We start from the raw sequence: 19,184 nt of genomic DNA, 5'->3' as shown, positions 1-19,184 counted from the left end.
GTAAGGAGGCAAGGGGGATGCCCCCCCCCCCTCCCCCATCAAATGGTCAAAAGGGAAAGGGTGAAAAGGGAAATGGGAAGGGAGATAGTACAACGTGAAAAGGAGATGACAGGATCTACTCCCCCCCCCCCCATCCATTTACTCGATTGCCTTGCTCATCTTGCGATAAACAAATATATTGCCAAACATGAAGGTACACTGTAATTAAGTGTCCGACCAACTGTCAACTATTGTAGTAAAATGTAATCATGATTGGGCAAAACATTACCGAAGTTGGACATAGGACTATTGCGCAATGTTGGTCAAATTATGGTCAGACACAACCATGACTGCCCTCATGCTCGGCAATTTTAGAGTTTAGTAAGAAAGGTGCCCCATCATGACATCATTGCCCCCCTCCCTTATGGATGGGCCATGAACGCTACGCCACTTAAATCAGACCCACCATGTGAACCAATGTGTTCGCCAAATTAAATTCATGACCATCACGACGTATTCTGTTGTGTGATTTATATTCTCTTTCGATGTCGGTGTAATTGCTGCGATCGCTGGAAGTGAAGGCCTGACGGGGATACTAATTTCATCAGCAAAATTAATTTAACGCCCCCCCCCCCCCCTCGGCCCTATACATTCACACCCATTGAGAGAGATAAGAGAATGAAAAGCGAGAGAGAGAGAGAGAGAGAGAGGGAGAGAGAGAGAGAGAGAGAGAGAAAGAGAGAGAGAGGGGAAGAGCGAGAGAGAGAGAGAGAGAGAGAGAGAGAAAGAAAGAGGAGAGAGAGAGGGGGAGGAAATAAAGATTTGTTCATTAGGAAAGAGGGTTACTACACTTTGGTACGATTTATTGTTCCGTATGACTGCCCAATCACATGAAAAATACCCTTTGCAAGCCTGCACATGTGCCGTTGGGCATATATTGCAGTTCTAGTATAGACATGTAAATTTACGAAGGTGGGGCACTAATTTCACCAGCAAAATTTGTTTGATAACTCAACATGCACACGAAGACAAGGAGAGAGAGGGAGAGATAGGGAGAGACAGAGAGAGACAGAGAGAGAGAGAGACAGAGAGAGAGAGAGAGAGTGAGAGAGGGGGAGGGAGAGAGAGTAAAAGAGAGAGAGAGAGAGAGAGAGAAAATGAGAGAGAGAGAGAGAGAGAGAGAGGGATAGAGAGAGGGGGGAGAGAGAGAGAGAGGGTTGAAAGAAAAATACCTGAGGGGAGCATTTCATCAGAAGATGTGTCTGGCACTTTCAAAGGGAGTATTCAACTGTGCGTTTCAAAAATTAGTTTTTTAGCTTCTTATTAAAAAATTATAACCTATTACAAGCAAAATTTGTAAAATTCTTTTGTTAATGATTATTAATATCTTGACTTCATTTGCATCCCTCGTTTTAATAAGCTAACCCTTCTCATCGAATGATACAAAATGGTAGGAGTCTATTTGGGATGTTATCTCTATTAATGGAAGTCTACTGTCAATTTCTTTGGTACTTATCATCATATTTGTTCTTTATTGCAATTGAGTGTAGAAATCTTCTTTTTTTTTAAATTTCATTCGTTATTCGAGATAAACACCTTATGCTCCTTTAGCACATCAGTGCATATGGCCTGACCCACATTCATTCCGTCAGCCCAAATTTAGTACAAGGTCTTTTTGACAACATTTTTTAAAAACCCTGGTGCCCAGTCACCCGTGGCAGAAATATTATGAAAAAGGTATCATTTGACAAAAAACAAGTAACTGTTCATCATGAAATATATTTAAAAGTCATATACTGAATGGAGCGTGCGCTTTGATTGATATGACATGACCTTCAATGCGCAATGGCACTACTGCGCATTTTACGAGCAGTAGTTAATCACGAAACGATTAACGATCGCACCGAAATTTCTGTGTGTGAATGATGTCGTATGTTCAGGTGATTAGTTTAAACACGTTTATACTAATCATGTTTATATAATTTTAGCTGTGTGTGAAAAGGCTGTAAGTTTGTTACTTTCTGATTAGGAGCTACCAAAGTTGGATACACCTTTTTGTTTACGCACTGTATAGAATGTGATAAATTAAGAATACAGAGTGAAATAAATTATAGAAAGATTTTGAAGACATATAATAATAAGAATGATGATGATAATGACGATGATAATAGATATATAATATTATCACTAATGATTATGATAACAAGGATATCGATGATAAAAAGAATAATAAGAATATCAATAATAATAACAATAATGATAATGATAATAATAATAACAATAATGATGATAATGATGATTAGAATAAAAATGATGATAATAATAATACTAGTAATACAAAAAATAATAATATACGTCATTATCATCATAATAAGAATACAAATAATTTGATTTTAATTACCGCTCTAATTATAATTACGTGCCAAGGCATTTGTTAAATGAAGTAGAAAACATACAAATATGAAAATCTAGTCATTTAAAATCAGTATCTATGTACATGTGTATATATAATATGTAAACACACTAATTAGTGTCATTATTTCAATTGATTAATTGGTTTAATGGATTGTTAAATGAGCATAATTACAGATTGGCACACAGCCCAATGATCATTGAAGTTTTAATAATAATAACAAAAGATAACTTTAGCAAATTTATTGTCATAAAACTAATCAATTAATGCGAGACATTATCAAATTCCCATTATCTGCAATTACACAATGACCCAATCCATGCCAAACGAGAAAAAAATGGCCACTATATGCTATGGCACCCTATCAACTATGTCTATAGAAGGTTGATTGTCATGTTTGTTTTGTAGTTAGATATTTGGCACGCGTGGCGGCGAATCCCACAAGACAATTATAGGTTATTATAGAGTTTTGAACATGTAGATCGAAAAACCCTGACCAATTAACGGTTATCTCAAATTGTTTCTTAATTGCACCAAGAAGTGTTATTTAAAAAAAGGAGCTATCTTATCTTGAAATCGGGACGAGGATCCGATTGTCGCGTAATATTATTTGCAGCAGCCGTTGTATTTCACATCGATGGGGAAAGCCAGGGATATTTCCTTCTCTTCAAGTCTCAAGATAAGTTGATGCCTTGGTTCATTTAGAGTCTTGGAGTCGACAAGATGAGGGGCCTTTTTATTGTTCTAGTTTGCATCGTCTCGGCCTTCGCGGCCAAGGACTACAGTGGGTAAGTTTGATGCTTTCTGTCTTCTGAAAAAAACACCTCAAAGAACACTAGCCCATTTGAAGGGGCAAGGGCGTGTTCCACTTCCTTTAAGTAACCGTAAATTCATTGAACAACCGCTGTAAATTATAACCTATATTTGACTAATAATTGAAATTAAAATAATAAAATTAACAAATCAAGAAGAGACTGGAAAGAGGAGCGTGCATTGCCCTACACATAAGTGATTCCTTTGCTTAAATGCATGGATTACAGTAAGCTCCTCTCCTCTCTCTCTCTCTCTCTCTCTCTCTCTCTCTCTTTCTTTCTCTTTCAGTCTCACTACCAGTCTCTCTTTTTCCCCTATCCCTCCTTCCCTCCCTTTTCTCCATCTCTCTCTCTCTCTCTCTCTCTCTCTCTATCAGTCTCTCTCTCTCTCTATCTCTCTTCATTATGTCTGTCTTTCTGTCTGTCTGTCTGTCTCTGTCTGTCCGTCTCTCTCTCTCCGTCTCTCTCTCTCTCTCTCTCTCTCCCACCCTATATCCCTTTCTCCCATCCCTCTTCTACGTGTTATTCCAGGTTTTGATTCCAGGCATAAAGTAGCAAGTATACAGTCGACAACAAATCGTCGGGTTGATTGCATTACTTATGCTAAATCAATCAAAAGTGTAAGATTTCAGTCATTCGTCTACTGGTTACATCCAATTTAGAAAGCAATCGAATACGTTATTCTTGATTTAAAGGGCAACCAATCCTTGTAATACGTTCAATTGAGTGAAAGGAGAAAGTCAGATAAACAGAATGGCTAAAGTTTGAATTAAATCGGAACAATAATAAGAAAGTCATGAATGTTTAAAATATCAGATTATTACAGCTATGCGAATCTCGAATTGGCAATTTTGTCAGTCAACTTATTGTGATGTAGTCATGGACAACTTGCTCGTTTATCGTGTACAAAAATATCACTCATTTCTGACTTTCTTCCAAGTAAATTCATCCTACTACAACAAAATATATTATAGAGAGTATTATTATTACAGGTATTCTAAAAAGAAAAAAGACCATCCCGAGTCAGACACTTTTGAAAAATTGAAATGTTAGACATTTTGTGTGTTGGAACAAAATAATGAGAAGGTTGTCCGCCACTACATCAAAAAGGCATTACCGATTCAGCCAATTTGAAGAGTCCATACCTATAGTGATTGCAACCTTTTTTTTAAATTCATAACTTTCTCGCTTTTTGTCCGATTTCATTCAAACTTTCACCAGCATGCTTCTGTGATTTTTCTGATTTCTTCTAGACTAGTTTGCCATCAAGGTTGGGTTTCTAGATAGCAAACAATGGCTTAGCGGTACCCGTTGGTCCCCCATGATCCCCTTTTTCGTATGTTAATTATTGAGAGCTGATTTGATGAGATAACAGTACTGTCAGCGACCACACTGGGAGGTCTAATCCCTCCTGGCCAAACTAGTGCAGACAGGTTTTAACACTGCATGACAACACGGTCAGAAATAGTTAGGTACACAGACGGTACCAACAGGGAAATGGTGTTCACCTTTTTATTAATGCGTATCGTTATTTTTATACATTTCATGATAACAAGTTTTTTGGCTGAAAATGTTTACACGAAATCACCAGTATGCACAATACAATTGAATATGGAAATATAGAAGACCACAGGGGGCCCCGAAGTTGCTCAAAAAGGGTCCAAAGGATCAGCTACTCTAGCAAGTCAAGAGGACTGGTTTATAATAATAATAATAATAATAATAATTGATTCTTATTGAGCGCTACTACAGACAAACTGATCAGAGCGCTATACAACAGAAAAGAAACCTACAAATCATAACAATTAAACAAGGAACAGTAATTAAGATATTATGAACGAAAATAAAATTTAGCTACTCAAAATGTACATTATGGATTCAAGATGGAAAGAGTTGGGTTTTAAGTTTCTTTTCGAAAGTGTCGTCTGTACTACATAGGCGGAGTTGTTGTGGCAGAGTGTTCCAGGTGGATGGTCCAGCATAAGAGAATGAGCGTTCGGCTGCCTTGGTGTTGGTGCGTGGGATCAGTAATAGTGTCTGATCGTTCCGTGAACGCAGATGGTATCTGGAAACTGGAGGAGTAGTAAGCATGATAGACAGATAGTGTGGAGCAGAATGCATTAAGCACTTGTACACTAAAAGTGCTAGTTTGAATTCAATTCGCTGTTTGATGGGAAGCCAGTGTAGTTTAAACTATTTCTTCGGTAAAAGGAGCACATTGAATCTCTATTTTGGTATCAAAAACAATATACATTGTGTGCGCGAGGCTTTGATGGCCAAATAATTCTCAGGTACCCTAATTCTTATTTGGAGGGCCCAAATGTAAAATACGTGATTAAAAAGCATAAAAATATAGTTAGATGACAAATGTTTTTTCTCTAAAGACATTTGTAAGTGTATTATACTAAAAGTACTTGTAACTTCAACTAATATTATTCAACCAAGCTTTCCAGGACAAATTTTAGTTTTCGAAAATATTTTATCCCAAAATACAGTCAACAAAAGGCAATCTGCTCAAGTCCAAAGTCGAAACCGAACCCCTGCGTTGTCGTAATCTTATTTAATATTGTAAATAAAAAGAAATCATAAATAGCCTAGTACTTGAGAGTTTGCAATGCGTGGTAATTTGAAAATGAGGTAATGTTAATATTCAACCTTGTTAACCAATGTTGCCATAGTGTTTACTAATATTGATCGACAGCTGGCATTAATGAATGTAGACTACAACGGAAATATGCGGTTAATTTTATTTCATACAAACAAGACAATTTTTCAAGTTTAATCTATTTGAATGAGATCAGATTTCACAATTTGCGTGTCATACTGGTTTCCCATCAGCGCACTTCCAAGACGGTTCGGTGTAAAAAATGTTAGAGGTAAAAAGGCTAGAGGTAAAAATGCCAGAGGTAAAAATGTATTATTATAAAATTAAGTGAATAATTTAATCTCCATCACTCCTTCCCCCTCTTTCTTCCCGCTCTTCTCTCTCTCTCTCTCTCTCTCTTCCTCTCTCCCTCTCCCCCTCTCTCTCCCTCTCGCTCTTCCCTTCCCTCTATCCCTATAATCTCCCATTCCCATTCTCCGGCTCTGTCTTATTCTTCCTCTCACTCTCTCTCTCTTCTCTTCTCTCTTGCTCTATCTCTCCATCTTGCCTATCTCTCCCTCTCTCTCCTTATTCTATCTCTCAATCTCCCATCTCTTCCCTCTATACCCCATCACTCCATACCCCTCTATATGTCTCTCTTATTAATTTACAGATACCAGGTGCTTCGTGTGACCCCTGGTACGGATGAGCACAGGCAATGGCTGAGGGAGCTAGAGACCAGCATGGCTGACGAGGTTTGTCCTTCGGTCTTTAAATTGTTTGTTTGTTTGTGTGTTTGTGTGTTTGTTTATTTGTTTGTTCGTTTGTTTTATTTCCGAAAATCATCATAAAAACTATAAGACAATATAACAAAATCAAAGGCTTATATAACAATAGTAGAATGATAAAACGGTTAGAAACTCTAGTCCATTTCAGAGCCATTTACCTAATGGCTCTGTTCTTCCATGGAGTCCAATATTCTAATAATCTTCCAGCATGCGCACACAATTAATGTGAAGACTTCAAAACTGCATTGAAAACATACTCATTTTAGTAATTAATTAAATGTTTGTTTTCACCTAAATTTCCCTGCAGCTATCTTAAGGCTCGGTTCCTGGAGCGGTGAAAAAAATCCATCACCGCTCGTAACCGTTCACCACCGTTTAACAGAAGTTGGCCCCCGTTAAGGCAACGCCGTATACGCTCGGCCACCGCTGATGGTCCCTCCTACCGCTCCGAAAGTTTTGAGCTGCACAAAATATTGCGAGCGGTGAGGAGCGGGCAATTTACCGCTCCGGCAAAGTTCACCACCGCTCCAACAACGCCCAGTCAAAGTTTGGCACCGCTAGACGCAAGTTCGTGGACGCTAGGCCAACGCAGAAATCTTGAACGCTGGACCACCGCTGCTTCGCCAGCTTTGCCCGGGCGGTGATTAAACGTTGCACAAACTTTGGTGGAGCTAGCGGTTGTAAGCGTTTTACGAGCGGACACGGGATTGCTGGAACGGTGTCGGGCGTTGAAGCAGCGATCCATTGCGGTGATGAACTTTGGTTTGGCGTTGGTATGGAGGTGTCGGAGCGGGACCAACGCTCGCTACCGCTCGCTACCGTTAAACCAACGCTAAAGCGACGCCGGCTTCAGCGGTGCATGATTATAAGTTATAGCAAACATGAATTTTGCTTAACATTACCATGTGTTTCTAAAAGATTCAATCTGTAATTCTGACCTAATATCATGCTATAGTTGTAAATTGCAATGAAATTTGTATTACTCTTGTGTTTTTTAATCATACAAAATAATCAGACGCAATTACAGGCAAGGAACTAAATGCACAATAACTATTTTTGTTAAAGGTTAGTCACATTTCCTAAAATCTTATACAAGAAACAGGCAACTCGTAATGGGTACCCCCATGCAGGAATAATCTTATTAAACCCCCAAATCAAGATTTTGAATACGAGCCAAAATAACACAATACTAGCACAAAAACTGAGCATTAGAAAAAATAACAGGTAAACGAGAAAACAGTGGGCATTGTTTCGGTGGAAAACATGAATGAATCACATAATTTAACAATTTGTTTAGAGACTAACTACGATGCAAGAACTGTATTGATTTCTTCTTTCAATTTTATTCATATCTCTTAAATAATTTTAACTGAAATTTAATTGCTCAAAATATTCAATATACTTCGACAAACTCTCCTATACACATCCAAATTTTTTGCAACACTCAACTTTTATTTCAAGAGGTAACATATTTTCCACCAAGTTAACGCTTACTTGCATTTTCCTTTGTTCTAGTTTGCTTTCATGACCATTACATTTTGTTATGCTTGTACGTGTAGACTTTAATAATAATACAAAAACTAAATCGGGAATGCAGACCCGTTTCACCTTTTTAAACAATAAAATGAACCAAAACTTCATCGAACCCTAACCCAATTTAATCTATAACCCAGTCACAATTTTAAACAACCATTACCCTGTGGAAGCCAGGAGTCAATGTGGTGTCACCATGTTTCACCTCCACCATTACTAACATGATCGCAAAGACTGTATAAGAAAATCAACGTCAGGGAAATTTCTATTCCCCAATATTTTGACTAAAATAAAAACATGTCCCGATTTTGGAAATAATCATTATAATAATCCCCGAAATCGAGAGATATTTGCGGCGGTCGCAGAGAATCTGCGCTGGCCTCAGGGTCACCCTAGGGCGTATCCCTATCTTTACAGACCGTACGGGTCGCCGTGGGATTATAACGCCGTAGCCATGCCGTAGAGCGGTTCTGCGGCGACCGTACGTCGGACGTAAGGTGGCCTTGTGTTTTATATACTCCAGGGGTGAAGCGGTAGTATCAGTCTGGCCGCACGGTCGCCGTATGGTCCCCCTTCGGCCGCCTTGCGGGCATCTTGCGGCTACCATGTGTATGCCTTAGTATTTGTCAAAAACCTACGGCCGCCGCAGGGACGCCCTTAGACGACTGTGCGTCATCACTTCCAAGGCCTTGCGGCAGCCGCAGATTTTCTATCTCCACAAATTCAAAATACGCCATGCGGCTACCCTAACATAATGTGACCGCTACCGTATGTGACCGTGGGAATGCTGCGGCGGACCTTTAATTGCTATTGGCCGTAGATAGTTTAGACCACACGGCCGCCGCGGTAAATGTGACCTAGGCCTTAAGGCTTTTTCAGATTGCGACGCGGCAAAACCGCGGCGGTACTTTTCATGATGACGACAAGTGTGATGCACGTCACCATTTTTCTATCTTGTCACACGTAGCTCAGTCTCAGTGAATACGCGCAAGTCCTGTTACGCGCAGTTGCCATTCATTTTACACATAACACAACCACGGCGGGCGGCCTATTTTTTTGTGGCCGTTTACCGTGCCTTATCTGAACAAGCCTTAATTTATATAGGAGTGCTATTGGTTCACTTTTCGAAAGCCTCAAACAAAAGGGAAAAACAGAAAGAGTCACGATCTCGTCTCTTTTTCTTGCAGATCGACTTTTGGTCCGACATCAAGAACATCCCTGGTAGCACGGTAGACATCATGGTGCCAAAGCGACTTCGAGCTACCTTCCTCGACATCTTCGCTGTCAAGAAGATGCAGGTCAGCATCATGATCGACGATGTCGGCCAACTTATTCATGAGCAGGATGAGGAGAGGAAGGAACGACGGGCGACCACGCAAGATCTGACCTCCTTTGACTACACAGTTTATCACCCCTACGACGAGGTAAATTTTCTCCTTACGTATGTTTTTGTTTGGGAGGGGGGGGGGGCACCACCACCACAGATAGTGATTTTATTTATGTTCGCAATAGATGTTTTCCTTTATATTAAGTTCAGTTGCCTCACAAATTAATGAAAAACATATATCTGCGTTACATTATGCTTATCTTTGTAATGGTTGATTGTCTGATTACTTGGTAACCCTTTATAGATACAACAATGGGTGACAGACATCGTTGACGCTTACCCAACCATCGCGACCAGATTCGAGCTCCCTCGTACGTCGTACGAAGGAAGAACCATCTCCGGCATTCAGGTAAGATTGAATTTCATTTCAAGTTCATTTGATTGATTTATTTCATCACGGTAACTCGCTTCAGCCTAATCAAGTGTTTTTCAGAGAGCTTGTTGACTGAAATAAAAACATACATTTTATTACAAACAAAACTAGGTAGTAAAGACAAAGAGTTCCGATGGAACAAGTTTAACTTCAAGAATTCACAACTTTTTTCTTCTTTTAGGAATTCGTTGATACGTTCACAGAGTTATTTCTTTCAAATGTCTGGATTATTTAATTGCACACAGTATACGATAATGCAATTATTTACTTCATAATAGGACCTAAAAAGTGACGCGCAGCAAAATCAGCTCGGGATAACTACTAGGAGCTGCTGAAAGAGATTATAATGTCAAGGTTCAAAGTTCAAAGTTTATAGTTCAAGGTTTGTTCGAAACCAACTTGTATCGATTTTTCCGTCACAGATCAAAGGAACCGGTGGCTCATCGGGTATGCGAAAGGGTGTTTACTTTGAGGGCGGTATTCACGCCAGAGAATGGGTCTCACCCGCTACGGTCATGTACATCACCAAAGAAGTAAGTTTGAAATGATCTTGAACATCGGGTGGTGTCGGCGATGACGGTGATGATGACGACGACAATGATGAGGATGGTGAGGATGATGACGATGATGATGATGATGATGATGAAGATGATTATGATGGTAATGATGATGAGACAATGATGACGATGGTGAAAAAGACATTGATATAATGATGATGATGATGAAGATACAATGATCATGATAACGACGATGATGATGAAAATCACAATGATGATGATACTAAAACATTGATGACGATGATGATGAATTCGATAATTATAACGATGATGATGAAGATGATGACGTTGATAATGATGATGGTGAAGATGATTACGATGCTAACTATTATGATGGCAATGGTGATGATGATGATGATGATAACAATTGTGATGATGAAAATAGGTGTGAGCTAATCGTATATTTGTCTTTCTATTTGCCCGTAGCTTCTTCAAGATTTCATGGACGGTGATGCAACGGCTGTCAGGTTCTTTGACACGTTAGACTGGTACATCGTGCCTTCTCTGAACGCAGATGGTTATGTCTACACCTGGACAGATGTAAGCATTTGCGATAAGAATTGATCACCATTATCATTGGACTTGATTGATTATAAAAGTGTGTGTGTATGAATGTTACCATTTGACCCTGTAAATTTGTGTTTGTTTGTTTTATTGTTCCACATTCCTTAACAAGGTTGTCTCATATACATTAGATTCAACAAGATAATGTATAATCAAAGCTATGATAGACATATAGAATAATAACAAAGTGAAATATGGGGAACCTTTTAAGAAGCGAGGTGTTTTTGTATAGCTTTGTTTACAACTGCAATTTTCTTATTATTTCATTCCATTGGTTCCATCAAGTTTATAATAATAATAATACAAATGATATTGATAATACTAATTTAAATAATAATGATAATGATAATAACAATTATAATAATAATGACTGCAATGATGATGATTATTATGATGTTTATTATGATAATTTTATTATTATTATCATTTTTATTATTATCATTATTAATGCAATATTGGTAGTAGTAGTTTGATTCATTATTATTATGATTATTTAGTTATTGTTATAATTATTCAATTATTGTTACTATAGTTATTACACTTTTAGCTATTATTGTTTATTTATTATTATAATCATTTAGTGTTAATTGTTTCATTCTGTATCAATTAAGGATCGTATGTGGCGCAAGACCCGATCGAGTAATGAGGATCACGCCCTCTCCGGCTGCACCGGAACCGATCCCAACAGAAATTGGCCTTTTGGATGGGCAGGTAAGGTCAAGAAATGAAGAGAAGATGGAGTCGTGAAGAGGATGAAAAATTGCTTGAGAGCATTCTCCTTATTTATTTGTCAATTGGGAGGAGTATTTTAGAAGAAGGTTCTCCTGAAAAGAAGTTGCTTTCCAAACTTTCCTCAGTCTATATTTCCGACAGTTTCTTTCACAATGTAATCGCCTGACAATTAAGGGATCCGTTTCACAAAGCCTTTTTTCAATGACAATTGACAACAAATCAGAGACAAATCTGCTGCTAACCAATCAGAAGCAAGGATTTCTCCAGCTAATAACAAAAACTGTCATTTGTCACTTTTGTGACATGGGGCCAAGAACTCAACTTTATTTTTAAATAGGAAAGGGTAAGAGTTAAACGAGAGACAACTCACGGTTCAAATATGAATCCTCCGAGATTACCAAAATGTAAAACCGATTTTAATCAGAAAAACATTAATTTATTTCAGAAGCGAGGTTTAATGGAACAAGTTAACGCAAGAATGCCGACCATCCAAATCTTCATTATCACTGCATTTAAACGAAGATTCGATTCGGAATGCAATTGATTTGTTCTCCCTTCTTTTTATAATTATGATTTTGCTGTATAGGTTCTTGTGCAATACTCTTTCTTCTTCTTCTTCTTCTTCTTCTTCTTCTTCTTCTTCTTCCTCTTCTTCTTCTTCTTCTACTTCTTCTACTTCTTCTTCTTCTTCTTCTTCTTCTTCTTCTTCTTCTTCTTCTTCTTCTTCTTCTTCTTCTTCTCTTCCCATTCTTCTTCTTCTTCTTCTTCTTCTTCTTCTTCTTCTTCTTCTTCTTCTTCTTCTTCTTCTTCTTCTTCTTCTTCTTCTTTAACTTTTATTGTATAATAAGTTTAGTTGCTCTCATATAATATGTAGAAATGTTGTCCATGATTGTATTTCAATTGTTGTTCCTTCTGTATTTGTTGTATATGACAGGGCTTTACGATGAATGACCATGTTGTTTAATATGTGAAATAAATAAATGAATAAATAACCCCCACCCCCCCCCTACCCCCACACTTGACCCGCTCCAGGTTCAGGAACGAGTCCTTTCCCATGCTCCAACGTCTACCACGGCGAGTACGCTTTGTCCGAGAGCGAGGTCGAGGCCGTGGTCGATTTCCTGCGCGAAAAGAAGGACAACGGCCAAGACTTTGTGTGGTTTATCGACTGGCATAGCTACTCCCAGCTCGTCATTTCCCCGTGGTCGTACTCCGCCACCGTGCCCGATCCTGACAACCTCGACGATTTGGTGAGTCATGGATAGGGGAGTACTTTTTTGTTGGGAGGGGCAGATGTACGGGGGGGGGGGGGGTTATAAGTTTTATTCTTTCCTCTCATCAACAAAATTGCAAATAATCATTCGTATTTCAAACAGTATACATGTTCACGCTTAATACATTTCTTCTAAGGGGAAATTTTTAAAAGAAAAGGAATGAAAATTAATGAACGCTATCTCCTGTCTTTGCAGAATATATTATATAATTATTGAATCCATCCTATACTTATTTATTGAATCTCTTTTTAACAGCAAGCTGCCGGAGAGGCGATGGCAGCAGGCATTGCTAGCCACACGTCGGGTACGGTCTATGAAGTAGGACCCACAGCTAAACTGCTATGTGAGTATTATCGGCTATAGCCCTAGAGACTAACGGCCCACTTTATTATCGGCGGCCCACGGACGAGCCCGACAGCCTAAGAGACCGAAAATAGCTACGTCCACAGAGTACCGTCGTATTATAAACTTTAAATTTGCGAAACCTCGAAGTTATAATAATATAAACACACGATCCACGACGAGGACTCGTACTGGACCGAAGCAACAAATATTCAAAGTCAATTACAAGCAAGGGGGGGGGGGGGGGGTATTAACTTCAACTACAAGATGACGTACAATAAGTCTACTATACAATAAGTCTACAATAAGAAGTATGGGTCTTGCTATTAAAGACCGTCAATACTACTGGGCCAGAAGGGATTAGACCACACAGCGAGGTCACTGACAGGTGGCTATCTCATTAACTCAGCTCTCAACTAACATAAGAAAAAGAGGATCATGGGGGACCAACAGGCACCGATTGGGGAAATTTTAGAGGGAGCAAGTAGCTACAAGTAGGACAGTAGGGCTTTAATAAATACAAAAATATGACGTGTATTATTTACACTAGACTTCATCCAAAAATAATAATTTTTAAAAAAATCCAGCGGTTTTGGCGCGTCATACCTGAACGAGGTCTAACAGGTTCACCGCTCTCTATCCCATCTTACACGATTTTTCTTCTCTGTAGACGAGGCTGCTGGAGCAAGCAACGACTGGGGTTATGCACCATACGACACGTTTGATAAGACAGAAGGCGGCTTGGGAGCTCCTTACTCCTACGTCGTAGAACTCCGAGACACCGGCGAGTACGGGTTCATTCTGCCAGATACCCAGATCGAGGATTCTGGCAAAGAGAGCGTACTCGGTGTGTACGCGATGGGCACCTACATCCTAGACGCAGAGGGACTGTAAGGGAAAAAGGAGAGGGATATGCGTGGATGCTGAAATCACCCAATACATATATCGACCTAATACAAATCGACCCAATCGACTTATAAGTAAAGGGATGTGTTTTTTAAATCACTTAAGTTAGCTTCACGGATGATTGGTATAACAAGGGTATAGTTTTAGAGATCCCCAACGAGTTAACGACGGATGTTAAGAAATGGCAATTCGCATTCCACCAACATAGACGTTGGGCTTTGAAGAATAAAAGGGGGGATAAAAAGGGGGGGGGGGGGGCGTTTGATGAAATTTTTTTTTCCATTAGTGGGAAGTATTGATTATTGCATTCATTAAATGGGAATAAACATCTTTGATGAAATAAAGCAATATTGTCGTGATTTGTGTTTTTCTGTAATAATCATTCTTTGATGGCATGGTCGAAATGGAAATTAAAGCCTTATTCATCGAGATAGCTTTTAATAAAATGAGATGGGAGAGAAAAAAAGAGAGAATAGACCAAGAGAGAGAGAAAAGGAGAGGGAAAGAGAGAGAGAGAGAGAACGAGAGAGAGAGAGAGAGAGGAAGAGAGAGAGGAAGAGAGAGAGGAAGAGAGAGAGAGAGAGGAAGAGAGAGGGAGAGAGAGAATAGACAAAGAGAGAGAGAGAGAGAGAGAGAGTACATAATATCGAGAGAGGAGGGGAGAGATCTAAGTTAACTCACAAACAACACAATCAAACAGAAAATGACCACTGCGAAAACGAGATCTGAAAATAATAGAAAACGTTAATTTCAGCTCACATATTTATATAGAACCTTTATTTCTTTAAAATAGACAATGACATGTATTACTTCCCGGGATTACTTCTACCTCCTAAACCTTAGGATTTGCAAGTTCTAACTGTCTAAAAACGAACTGCCATCACCCCCACTCTTCACCAGAAATAATGAAATACACCCGGGGGGGGGGGGGTGTTTCACAACACTTGTCATCAGTGACAAATGCGACGGGCCATATGGGACTTTTAGATTCGCACGAAGGCAATGGCCCGAATTCAAAAAGGAGGTTTGTCGACAAACCTCCCTTGTGAATTCGGGCCATTAGGTCTATGCTACGATCGACGTCCTTTTAATGCACTGCCCTGAATGGACGTCACACGTATCAGTCCACGCAAATATAAAAGTCCCTATTATGAGAGTTATAACAGAGTACGAAGGAAATTAGCAAACGCGTCTGCAAGTCGATACATTAGGGACTTTTAGATTTACACGAAGACAATGGGGATTGCTACGATCGACGCCCTTTTAATGTAATGCCTTGAATGGACGTCACACGTATCAGTCCACGCAAGTCTAAAAGTCCCTAATGGCATCATCATGACGTACGGTCAAGTAAATGTATTCAAATTTATGGATGCTTCCTTCCAGATGTGTGCGGTGACGAAGCATTTCATTCACCTATTATAATTTTTGTTGTACTACAATTACCAGAACGTATAAGGGTACGTTTATGCTCAATTTTGAGAGCAGAATGAGCGATTTGAAACGCTCATCGTAATCGCAGTTCCACGGTGTACTGTTTATGCTCACTTCTCTGGCTCCTCCAGGCATGATTCTGGCTGGGTGGCCTTGCAGCTGGATTCGCAAACCTGCACTGCGCATGCAACGTTGACCTCATTTAAACGCGTTTACAAATGATTGTGCGTTTATGCTTCCCAGAATCGCCGATCCAAAACGCACCTTTTTGTGAGTTTACGATCTGCGATAACGATCGCCGTTTTTCTGTGATTCTACAAAAATGAGAAAGAACGCAACCGTGTTTTGAACTAAACGCGTAACAAGTGCCTCATTCTGGCCAGAAAAAGTTGAGCATAAACGTACCCAAAAGTTGCTTTATAAGTTGGCGCTCTCCTGGGGTAAAGGTTTCTCATAAATGAAATATATTTTTCAACTGCAATATTTTAGTATTTTTAAATGAATTATAACAATATTATTGTTCCCCTGTTATATATTTTTAACTAAATAATTTTTCAGCTATGATTTTTTTCTCATCGAAAAGTAAAGAATTTATTTAAAAAGTCTTTCCAACTAAGCTTGTATGAAATAAAACTTCAACTGGTACGTCACATTTTTCAATAAATGGCTGCGCCCATGTCATACTTAAAGGCATGATACATGACAATCATGCCAAGAATATCTTCATATTATATATTGTACATTTTTGTAAGGAATATTGTACATCAAAGGGCAGGGAATAAAATATAAAAATCTCATTTTCAAAATACCTACACTTATTGTTTAGGGTGAGGTTTCCTCTAAAGACCTTGCCAGTTGCCGACTCATTCCCACTTAACCTAGAATCGGGTTAGAACTTCTGCGCTATCTAGTACCCATCCAAGTTGAAATGAGTATTACTTCAATTCAGTTTATCCTTACACTTTCCAATAATTTAATGCCTTTATATTCCTTTTACAGCATTGCAGCACGGATTCGTTGATATTCAAAGTCAACACTGTTCTTGCCTTAGCGAGTTTCTTTCTGACGCGGATTGTGCTCTTCCCAAACTTGTACCTCATCTATGCCTACCAGGGGCATACGCAGGGGGGGGGGGGGGTTCAAACCCCCCCTTTGGTATTTTTATGTATGTAAACCCCCCCTAAAAAAACCTAAACCCCCCCCCCCCCTCCCCTTTGGTTTTTTTTTTATTATTTTTTTATTTTTTTATTATTTAAAAAAAAAAAAAAAAAAAAAAAAAAAAATTATACCCACGGCTAACCTAAATAAGGTGAACTTACCCCCCCCCCCCCAACGCCAAAAAATGTCAAATTATGAAATTTCGAGACCAAAAAAAAAAAAAAATGTGTCCGCTTAGCAAACGCGTCTGCAAGTCGATACATTAGGGACTTTTAGATTTACACGAAGACAATGGGGATTGCTACGATCGACGCCCTTTTAATGTAATGCCTTGAATGGACGTCACACGTATCACGTCCTGCGTACGCCCCTGATGCCTACTCATACCACCTGACTTTATGGGAGGTCGCGACCTCGATGTATTTTAGCTGTCATCTTGTCATGTTCTGTGTGACGTTAATGCAGGTCACGTGGTTTGTGGCGTTTGTTACAGCACTTTCAAAAGAACTCAAACCGAAGGCAATCAAGAACGGATACCAAAATGCGCACAATGAACAGAATGGCCCGCTGCAGAATGGGCACCAAAACGGTCGTGAAAACGGGTATACGAAGAAATCGGAATAGATGTATGTACTGTCACAGTCAGTACTAGTAATTATTGCGATCGCTAGATACTTAAAATCGTATAGAGAGCGAGAACAACTTGGAATCACGCCGGAATCACGTGATCCAAGCAAACATCAGTTAATTGGAAATCATCACGTAATATCATGACTTGAGAGGAGTGATCAGAAAAGTTTTCACATTACACTCACAAAGACTCACTTGCTATTAATATGTGCAGGGAGGTGAGCCAAGCGCGTAGCCAAGATTTCATTTTAGGGGGCGGTAATGAGCACGCGAAGCGTGCGAATCATTAAGAGCGCGCAAAGCGCGCTCCCTTCGGGGGTGGGTGCAGGGAGGGGGGGGAGTTTACCCCCCCCCCCTTGCGAAGCGCGGAAGCTTGGACGTTTCATTAAATTATTAGAGAAAGAAGACGATTCGTTGGACCGTTCTCGACTCTTAATCCTTGTCTAAAACCAGTTTCTTTTGACCTTTCATTAAATTATTACAGAAAGAAGACGATTCGTTGTACCATTCTCGACTCTTAATCCTTGTCTGAATTCAGTTTTCCCCCTCCCGCGCAAAGCGCGGAAGCTTTGACGTTTCATTAAATTATAAGAGAAAGAAGACTATTCGTTGTACCGTTCTCGACTCTTAATCCTTATCTATCTGAATTCAGTCCCCCCCCCCCCCTTCCGCGCGAAGCGCGGAAGCTTTGAGGTTTTATTGAATTATTAGAGAAAGAAGACGATTCGTTGTACCGTTCTACATTCTTAATCCTTTTTCTTCCTACGTCCTCTTCCTTTCTTCTTTCTCTCTCTCTTTTTTTTTTTTTTTTTTGGCCGGCGTTTTTTAGGGGGGTGCCCGCCCCCATCGCCCCCCTGGCTACGCGCCTGGCATGAGCGTGCACTAATTATGATTGACAACCTTTAGCACAAATTTCGCATCCAAATTATATCATAACTAGCATAAAGCGCATCCACAACAGTAGCAAGAATTGGCAAGGCACGAGATACAAAGTAGGCCTACTCTCATTTTTCAAAATATTATTTAACGTAACATTCACTTGAAATGAATGAATACATTTTCTTGTGCCATATTGCATTTCAGCCTCGGCCTATATAATCATGGTCTCGGTGACATGTAATATCACTCGAAAAATGTTGGATTTGTTCCAAGCATATATTTAATATATATTATGATGCTTCACCTTTCGGCATTATATACTTATTAAAGGTACTATGTCCTATTTGCAGGCCAAAAAATGAAAAGGTAAAATTCCAACGGCATTTGAAAGATAATACTAATTTAGAACTTCCCTAAAATAGGTGGGGCTTGAAAATGTCTTCAAGTGGGAAAATAACGACTATAGTTGTCAAATCGACTTAGGAGCTGTAGAGCCAATAAGTAATAGTCTTTGATTTTCAGACCATTGTACTGAATGGTCATACGTTTTATGCTGCGCAAAGATTCAATCAGTTTAATTTTGGCCATCACAAGAAGTGGGTTATTGATGTAGACAAATGCTCATACCCTTTGCAGCTCATTTCATGCATGTTATTACCAAAGAAGAAAAAGCCAGTGAGTCACTCAATAGTGTCTGACAGTGAAGTCTAGCAAATAAACGGGTTTCCTTGCATAATTTGAATATTAGGATACTGCTAACGTTTAAATTTCACAGATAGGACATACATGACATATTCATAATTCCTGCAAAGTTCTACAGAATTTGAGGTTAGCTGCAA

General features: G+C 39.3%; 1 protein-coding gene across 1 annotated transcript; it reads left to right on the top strand.

The window, feature by feature from the left end:
* The first annotated feature begins 3,079 nt into the window (after positions 1 to 3,079).
* Positions 3,080 to 14,482, top strand: LOC373512 (calmodulin-dependent protein kinase type II). The gene is made up of 10 exons (XM_030991900.1): positions 3,080 to 3,180; positions 6,462 to 6,543; positions 9,297 to 9,533; positions 9,741 to 9,845; positions 10,292 to 10,402; positions 10,853 to 10,966; positions 11,602 to 11,701; positions 12,755 to 12,972; positions 13,252 to 13,339; positions 14,009 to 14,482. The coding sequence occupies exons 1-10, from the start codon at positions 3,116 to 3,118 to the stop codon at positions 14,230 to 14,232; spliced, it is 1,344 nt and encodes a 447-aa protein (XP_030847760.1). The 5' UTR covers positions 3,080 to 3,115; the 3' UTR covers positions 14,233 to 14,482.
* The last annotated feature ends 4,702 nt before the right edge of the window (positions 14,483 to 19,184 follow it).

This window comes from Strongylocentrotus purpuratus, unplaced genomic scaffold (genome assembly GCF_000002235.5).
Source record: "Strongylocentrotus purpuratus isolate Spur 01 unplaced genomic scaffold, Spur_5.0 spur5_scaffold_2, whole genome shotgun sequence".
NCBI classification, from domain to species: Eukaryota; Metazoa; Echinodermata; class Echinoidea; order Camarodonta; family Strongylocentrotidae; genus Strongylocentrotus; species Strongylocentrotus purpuratus.
Note: the sequence above shows the minus strand (reverse complement) of the source record. Positions and strands in the feature narration are given on the sequence as shown.